This window comes from Athene cunicularia (assembly GCF_003259725.1).
Source record: "Athene cunicularia isolate RWA chromosome 3 unlocalized genomic scaffold, athCun1 chr3_part1, whole genome shotgun sequence".
In the NCBI taxonomy this organism is placed as follows: Eukaryota; Metazoa; Chordata; class Aves; order Strigiformes; family Strigidae; genus Athene; species Athene cunicularia.
The window spans coordinates 86,257,302-86,266,518 of NW_020799097.1; the positions used below are offsets into that span (position 1 = coordinate 86,257,302).

Consider the following 9,217-nt stretch of genomic DNA (forward strand, 5'->3'; position numbering starts at 1 on the left):
TAACATAGCCACTACAATTTTACAAAAGCATAAATCTGAACAAAGTAGCAGTTAAAACAAATTGAAGCTCTCCAGGTCCAGGATTCATTCTCTATGACAAGCCTCCTTCCATCCTACTCCCTGTCCGGTTTCATCCCCCACTCCTTCCCTAACGTCTGTTTTACAATAAATAGGTTAAGTGAATTTACATGATGCAAGCGCAACTCAAGACTTCTGCCCTGTACACAGAACCAGGTTAAAATTATGAGATTATACATGTGATATATCTCTAACAGAGCAACCACCAGTTTAGATTTTTAAAGAAACACAAGTATTTCAGCATGTACACAGTAATGAGTTTAAAACTGTCCAACATCATTGCTTTCATACATTCTCTTCCTCTTTATAGCCTTAAAGGGATTTTAGACCTTGATGGCAACAATCCCAAAACAAGAGTAAAATGAATTTATTTTATTGCAAACAAACGTCTAGAGTTAAATTTCTCCACCCACTTTCTTTAGAGAGAAGGAATCAGCAGGCTAAGGAGATACACCCATTTGAGAATTGACATGATTAAAAATTAGATATAAAATGGGTGACTCACAGTTTCATTAGCTTACAAAATGGTGGAGTAACTACTACAAGCACACTAGGTATACAGTATTTTGTGGGGAAAGAGTTATACAGACACACAGCTAACTTCATATAGATCCCATTAGACAACTGGATTTACAACAAGTTTTGTTTAATAAGAAATGGGCAAAGCCAGCTTCTTTTCAGAATCAAAATGCAGAACAAATGGAAAAGAAATTATGGTGTTGTACCTTCACAAGTTTGAGCCTCCACAAATAATGCAACCAAGTTTTACAACTTTAAGAGCTTCTACATACACTCCACCTTCACTATTTAGCCCCAGGCTTCCTCTTTGCCCCCAACATCTTATCGAGTTCCAAATGTTACAAAAAAAGTCCTAGTTATTGCCAGAAACTTTTACCTCTCCCTCCTCCCCTCCCCACCCAGAAGCTTCATAGAGAGGATGGAGTGTAATATGGAGCTTTACATAATCTCATGCTATTCATGAGGGCTACCAAGGAGCCTCCGTACGAATCTGGTTGCTAACATTTCTATCGTATTGTGACATGACTCACGACTGTTTCTTAGAAATTGGGGGATGGGGAAAAAGGAGAAAATTCTTTAATAAAAAGACACCAGGTACAAAGCAACGTTTTACTTTTGTTGTGGTAAAAAAAAAGTCACATTTTACAGATAAAATGTAGAACCCTGAAATACTGACACATTCTCTTATCGTGCACAATGCTGAGGTTCTCTTACGAATCACTTTAAAACTGCAATTAAAAATGTACAAAAAAAGAAAAGAAAAAATCAACCCACAAAGCTTCTAAAAAAGGAACCCGCAGGCACTTCCTCTTGTGGAATGTTTAAAAAGTTAGCCTACTAAAGAAAACAGTCGACTTCTTGTGAAGGTTTTGGAGAAATATGTATCAGTTCATTTATTTGGGTATTCAATAATATCCTTGGTGATAATGCTGACTCCATGGCTTCTGACCCCAGAATTGCTGCAATAAATGGATAAATAGTTAATTTTATCCTGTCATCACATAATGGTTACATTTCTTACAGAAGAAAAGTGTTTAACAAACATCTAGTTCTTTTGGAACTGGAGAAGATTAAAGAAGATTAAAGTCCTTTCAAATAGCAGCAAGTTCCTAAACAACTGAAGGCAGTTGAGAGTTCACTTCACAGTAGAAATGTGAAGCCAAATACTACATACCATTAAGACCGATAAGCCATAGCCGATACTTGATATACCAAGACCATTAAGTTTTGCACAGAAAACTATTTATAGTCATATTACCTAGCATGAAAAAGATTTTGCTATCCAGTTTTGGTTGCACAAATAATTATTTCAGACAGCATTTTGAAATAGCCAAGTTAATCAGTGAAAAGGTAGTTATGATTACTTACACCCTGCTGCCACTGGTTGTAGCCCTGAGATTGGTTTTTGTAGCCACGATTATTTCCCCTTCCTCTGAAGTTCTGCAAGAGGACAACAGTTTTTAAGTAATTCATTTATACAGATTTTTCAGAAGTGGACTATTACCACGAAAGCATCACATGCCATATAGAATCTTTGAAAATATGAGGCACCAAGGCCTATGTCAAAAAAATCCCACACCAAAAACCTTCCTGAAAACCACTAGAATACCAAAAAACACTCCCCCCTTCCCCTGGAACTGTTTCTTAAACATGAGTCAAGGACCTCAGAATTAATAAACCAGCTCAAACTGGTGGTGGTCTGGAAAGCTGGCTAATCCAGTTTTGACTCACCCTATTTCCAGCTGTTAAAGTGCACCAGGACAACTAAAAATACAAGAGGTTGCCTATTTTTAGTTAGGAAAGGCTGTAGTTGCTGCAAGGATGTGTTATCTGATCAGACAAAAGGATATGGATCATACAACTGAAAATAGAAGAGCTAGTCCACAAAACTTCAAATAAAAGTTACGGTATTAAAAAGGGACATTGATATGAGTAGGTTAAATATTGCATTTCCCCTGTTTGTCAGTGTTAGACAAACCTGAGCCATGTTTACTAGCTTGGGCTCCATCTGCTGGTTTTTCCATAATCCAAATTATGTTTTCACATACTTTGGAAATAATATTCCATCAGTTAAGACCTAGTATGTCTCTCCAGTAGTTGGCATTTGATACCAGACACAAAACCAAAGACTTTCTCCAGGGTTATTTCCAGAAAGTTCCCCAAATCCTGGATAAAGATACACCTTGACCTTAAGGCCAAACAATGGTTACTTACTATTTAGAGACAAAATAAAGATAAAAAAGCCCCAAAACACAGGCCTTCACACACAAGCCCTAAAAATTCTCATCTTGAGCAGGACAGAGGTACAGTCTTAATATGGAACCCCCCCAACAGCATCAGACCTTCTCAGGAAACACTGAGAGCTCCAGGCACATACACTAATTTGGAAAACCAGGCCTTTTAGCGTGGGATTAGTGTATTACCACAACCAAGCCTGTGGTTATTCACAGCCACCAAACCTTCCAAAATAACATTACCCAAAATACTGTAGTTCAACTAATAAACTCCTCCCAAAGCATCACCTGGTTGTAGTTTCCCCTGTTGGGCATTCCACCTCTGTTATAGTTTCCTCTGTTTGAGTAGCCACCTCTGCTTGGAAAGACAGGGCCACGAGGATATGGGTAACCAATTGCACCGCTGCTGCCACCGCCACCACCGCCACCTCCACCACCTCGCTGAGGCATGTTGCCTCCCCTCCTGTTGTATCCACCACGATTGCCGGGGACTGCAGGGAAAGAGTTACTTCAGTCAAGTAACTGTTAGGTCTTAAGTATTTCTCACGTGAAGATTATTGTTCAAAATAATGACAGTACAGAAATCAGATGTCTACATTCAGTGCAAAAATTCTGGTGCAAAGGTTAACTCATCTGGTCATAGTGAAAACCGGTAATTTAACCATGCACTACCCCCCTAATACAGTCTGGTGTGCAAGCAAACACGAAGCTCAACATAAAACCTCCAAGCTGTGACTCAAACCACAAGAACAGCGTAATCCAGAATTTTGACAAACCTCACTTTTAAAGTTGGATAATTAACTTTGGACTAAGACATTAAACTTCATTAAGTTGAAATCAAGGTTCCCACTAAATAATTATCACAACATAAGTACTACAACCTTTTTCCCCCCACAGCAGCAGCAATCTCCAAGGTTTACAACCTCATTTCTAGGCTCACCTCCTCCTCTGAAGTTGCCCCGCATGTTGAATCCTCCACGTCCTCTCTGACCCCTATTAAATTGATTTTTATTGCTCTTCTTGTTCTTCTTTGAGCCAGTGTTCTGTTTCTTTTCTGGCGGAAGAGATTTCTTACTTTCTTCTTTATATTGTTCCAAGAGCTTCTGAGCTTCTTCTTTTTGCAACTCTACATAGATTATTTCATCAAAACATTCTGCTACCTCTGGCAGTGTGAAGTTCCCTATAATTGCAAAAACACTGAGTATTCAGCATCTACATTCAGCTACAATCAAAGCCGTAATTTAGCCACCTTTCTCCCATTCTTCCTCCCACCCCCTGCATTCCCTCAGCATAGGGACAAAATTACATAATTTGAGCATTTAATAAGCATAGCAGTGACAAAGGAAATAAACAGGTCTTCATGGAGTTGCCAGTACTGTTCCAAACCTTGAAAACATTCTGCCTATATCTTTTTTTTCTTTTATAAGCCTCCACTCAGAATACCAGTTTCTGCCAAATATGTCACTTATATAGGGCACTTTATGCCAAGACAGCTTTGTGCATCTGCATGAAGCATATCAGCATAACTGAGTAGTGTTAAGGACTGCAGCAGAGGGAACACAATATAGTGTTGTCCTACAAGTTACAATAGTCTTCCAGTTTTGTTTAAAGTACAACTGTTTAAGATAAAGTGATTTTTTAGACTTCACGTTTACTTAATCCTTTAAACAGATACTCAGCATCCTAAAACACAGTATAGGATTATGTTCCATGCCTTTCATTTTGAGAACTGCATGCTCTGGAAGATCTTTTCCCTCCACCTCTGCCTTCTTTTGTGTTCTTTGCTTGTAGTCTTCATCTTTTGGGCAAACAACAACTGCTTTGCGCTGGAAGCCTGCAAACAGGCACATTTTTCTCCTCTGCGCAGCTGCAGACACATTTGTCTGAAAAAAATGCAGTAACTTACTACACGTAGCTGTCATTGTAAGAGTTAAGGAAGTCAACTTATGGTGTATAGACTTCACCTCTACAAGAGCTTGCAATGAAGTTTACAAATAACTGGACATAAAGATGCTGCATAATGCAAAGTTACGAGCTCATATCCACGTGTTAACGCACTATTCCTCCCACATCCCATAAATCCAGAGAAGTTCAGACAAGCATTTGTAGTAATATCTCAACTCTGTGTCCCCTGAATGAGTAGTAAGTCAGTAAGTGAAACATTACAACGTAACTTTAATCCCATTTAATTACTGCACTATAGCCTATAACAGATTTCCTTAACCGTTTTTCACTGAAGCTTCTACCTGATCCAAAATGAAATTCCGCTTCTTACGAGCTGCAATCTCAATGAACTTCCCAAGACACTGTGGAGCTCTCTGCAACAGTGTGTTAAGTTTTCCAGTGTCCGCCATCTGTCGCTTAAAACCTGCAACCTACAGAGAGATTTCCCAGAGTTAGAGCAGCCCTCATATGTGTGGCTGACATTTTCCTTTGCTAAATGCTTTTCATGTCTCTTCAAGGATTGTTCAATTCAAGGCCATGGCTACAAACTCATAACTGGAGTTCCCAAAGCCTCTGTAAGACATAAAGCTTTATAATCAAAGTATCTATGTGAATCAATATAGCTCAATCTAAGGTATATTCACATTATTAATTCAAAGGTAAATGTTCTATTCTGATGGCAGTGATGTACAGAGGAACAGTAATACTTGGTCAACAACAGTTGACTATCTCTTATATAGTACCCCAAAAAGCTTCAGAATCCTGACATGCCACATGAGAACTATACAGCTCAGCAAGACAAGAATCTTTAAAGGTTACTAGCTAGCCAGCAGCTAGTTCCTTAAATTTGATACAAAAATACCCCATGGCAGCCACAGACCCTGGATTTACAGCAAGTCTAATTTATCAACAAACAAAATGTTGCATTACCACTTACCATCATTTTGTCCATAATAGTATTTGTTCCAAGAATGTTGTATTTCCCAGGATTTGCTGCTGCATGTTTGGTAACCCATGTAGTCTTGCCAGCTCCAGGCAAGCCAATCATCATCACCACCTATGACAACAGGTTCTATACTTGAGATACGAGTTCAAAGATTTTCTTTAATATGCAACTTAGACCAGCAAGGCTAATGGAAAGTGCGTGGTGGGTGTGGGGGCAGGGGTTGAAGAGTCACGGAATACCAAGTATTAAAGCCCCCAAACAAAAAGGTCAGAAAATTGTACAATCATCTGCTTATTAACCTCCACTACTTCGTTCATTTATCTCATCAACTTTGATATTAACAACAAGAAACTTACCTCACAATCTTTCTTTTGCTCAGGTCCTTTTGGTCCTCGGACCCTATCCTCCAGGGGGACCTTCTGGATGAAGGTATACTCTTCAGGTACAGGAAAGTAAGGTTCCTCCTTCTGACCAAAGTTGAACTCAACTGCACAGTTATGGCAGAGAACATGTGGGAAGAGTGGCCGCCCATCAAGAACTTCCTTACTTATTTTGAATGCAACACCAAGCTCTTGTCCGTTCTTGGAATATGAGAGTTCCACTTCATCACCATCAAAATTCTGGTTTTCAGACAAAGCATTAGTTTGGATAAAATTACTCATCTAATTCTATAAAGTTACATTAGTCATTTCACTATATTGGCTATATTCACTCAGCTTCTGTAACACTTATATCGTAAAGGAACTACTGAAAAGTTTTCTCTTAAAATGAACTACTGTCAATGATCATCTCCTTTAAGATCAGATTATTTTTCAAAAGGCTTTAAGGACATTTGTTTGTGAATATAAAATCTTAACATGTTAACAGCAGTCACTCAATAAATAATACCTGCTATTTCTACCTCCTCCCTGTGTTAAACACCTTGCTCCAAGTTTTTCTGTATTTGGTTTACTGCTTCTCACATCAAAGCAGTCTAAAAATTCAAGGATGTTTTTACTCTAAAGAAAATATAAGTGAAAACTTACAGCAAAACATCCAATCACATCATTTTCATCAAACTTCTCACCAAAGTCTTCAGTCTCACAATTGCATGTCTTTATTCCTTTTAGGGAATATCCGTAAGAAAATTCTTCTTCACCTGAAGAAATAATTTAAGCTTACTAAAAAATAAGCATTTTCACCCAATCTTTTAGAAATACAATCACTTTACAGCTACTTAAGAAAGCTGCTTTCAGAACGTTTTTATTAATGCCAAAACAAACTACAACCCCCAAACAGCTACAGCTTTTTCTTGTATTCAAGAATACTCTGACTTGAGATAGAACAGCAGTGTCTCCTGCATCCCAGTTTTTTGAAGACTTATGCTGCTGGTTCCAGATTCATGTTGACATAAAGACGTGAGCAAGTATTTTTAAGCACTGAAGATCTGATTATGCACCAGTATACCCATAACGTAGTTAGTCAGAAAGGCTTTCTGAATTTGGTCTCCAGTAGCACTTACCCCTCTCCCCATTTAAAGGGAGTTTAGCAGACATTCAGCCTATGCGACAGCTGAGGATGAAGCTGCAAGGAACAAGCTAACAGGAAGTGTCAAACAAGGACTCATGTGGAACTTAAGCACTTACTAGAAAGCTGCTGCTGATGCTAGAACATACCAATTCATATACATTTCCCACACAGATGCACCTCAGCAGCAGGTAATAGTTATAAATACCATTAAGACTGGTTCCCATATCTAATGAAGTTGTACTTCTTTCCTCCTAGCTACTCTCAGAAATGAGGATTCTCCCCCCAAGCCAAAAGAATGATAATGTAATAATGTAATTATCCAGAAATTTTTATTCACTGGTTATATCTTATACCACACCCCAAAACAAACAATAACAAAAGGGCAACCCCCCCCCTTCTTATTTATGACACTACACAAAAAGGAGAACTCCTTAATCTTGTCAAGTTTTCAAGAATGTTCTCCACAACCCACACTTGATGACTGAAAGAATTAACTCTCAAATCATGTACTCCTTACAGGCCTGAATACTTGATAACTTTATTTGGTCCCAATAATAAACCTTCTTGCACTATGTCCAGTGAACGATTCAGGTTAAGACCACTTTTCAGAACACACGTGGACTAGTCACTAAGCTCTTCCCATCTGCTTAAGAAAAGATAACTTAAAACTTCAACTACATACACAACAAATAATACAAAAGTAATCAAATGCTTAAATCTTACCAAGCAACATTCCACTTGTGTTGAGGGACCAACCAACTCGCACTTCATGTATGTCAATGTCTTTTGTGTACAGGTGTTTAACAGGAATCTTTTCTGTAACCTATTTTTAAATTACTCATTAAAAGATATGCAGTATTTATTAAACACAAAAAAGATGGAAACACAAAGGTAACATCTGGAACCTCTACACTTTGGTCAAATCTTTGCTAAGTCTGAGTAATCACCTTCTGCAAAAATAAAACATGTTTAAGTATGTAAAGCCACAAGCCAATGACTAAACAGTTACATCTCCAGACTGAGCAATGAAGATGCGAGATACCATGTACCTTCCAAGCACTTAGTCACAGCAGTTCCTCTCAGCGGCCAAAAGCCTTAACCTTTTGATACTGCATTCAAATTACAGACAAGATGTATATGTATTTTAAAAAATATAAATCGCCGTGAAGTTAGGATTAAATTACTTTGCCAATAAAGTGTGGTAATGGATAAAAAATGCTTCACATAGACTGGGGAAAATATTACACTCATCCCTGTTCCACAGTAAGCAGACTTCCTGGGAAAGTTGCCAGCTTCCAAACAACATAACCAGATTCAAAAAATCCCACCTAACAGTACTAGAATCTGTAGGCAACCAGCTATTTTTTAACTGCCTTTACAAACTTCACCAAACTAAAGTGAGACTGATCAACATCCCACCAGTTTACACAACTACTGGAGTCAGGTGACAGAGGTGAAACTGATTTGAAAGTGAACAGGGCAATAAGTATGACATCAATTTTGCTTCATTGGCCTTTGAAAGTTACAGGTACCAAAAACCACAGAAATCACTCAGTGCAAGAGCATGGAGAATGGGATTACTGCCCACCCCTAATGGTGGTAGTTAGATTTGGAAGTACTAGAAGAGAACGGGGTAAGCATTTATATATACAGGCACATCATGTGGAAAGAAGCCTTTAAGTCCAAAAAAAGAATAAAACTCAGGCTTTGTGCCTCCTGTTATTTTTTCATCAACAAGCTGGAGAAAACAGTTTATTATTACAAGGCTGAATGGCTCTTTGCCATTCATAGCCTTTAGAAGAACTCTTACTCTCAAAATTCAAGTACCAGCTATGCACTCACATCCACTGTATACACATCAGAATTACTGAGGTTGAAAGGGACCCCCGGAGGTCATCTAGCCCAAATCCATGCTTAGAGCATTTCAAATTCAAAGATTAAGTAGGAAGAGAAAAAAGGAATGATGGGATAATTTATATTTATATAT

General features: G+C 38.3%; 1 protein-coding gene across 1 annotated transcript in view; it reads right to left on the reverse strand.

Moving 5' to 3' along the window:
* Positions 1 to 435: 435 nt before the first annotated feature.
* The window catches only part of HNRNPU (heterogeneous nuclear ribonucleoprotein U), a 19,114-nt gene continuing 10,332 nt past the window's right edge, over positions 436 to 9,217 (reverse strand). Inside the window, exons 5-14 of the mRNA XM_026844822.1 lie at positions 7,954 to 8,053; positions 6,747 to 6,859; positions 6,078 to 6,341; positions 5,713 to 5,832; positions 5,078 to 5,206; positions 4,546 to 4,714; positions 3,772 to 4,011; positions 3,120 to 3,322; positions 1,966 to 2,037; positions 436 to 1,556 (exon numbers count right to left, since the gene is read on the reverse strand). Coding sequence (XP_026700623.1) covers positions 1,503 to 1,556; positions 1,966 to 2,037; positions 3,120 to 3,322; positions 3,772 to 4,011; positions 4,546 to 4,714; positions 5,078 to 5,206; positions 5,713 to 5,832; positions 6,078 to 6,341; positions 6,747 to 6,859; positions 7,954 to 8,053 — 1,464 coding nt within the window. The 3' untranslated portion in view covers positions 436 to 1,502. The remainder of the gene's footprint in view (positions 1,557 to 1,965; positions 2,038 to 3,119; positions 3,323 to 3,771; positions 4,012 to 4,545; positions 4,715 to 5,077; positions 5,207 to 5,712; positions 5,833 to 6,077; positions 6,342 to 6,746; positions 6,860 to 7,953; positions 8,054 to 9,217) is intronic.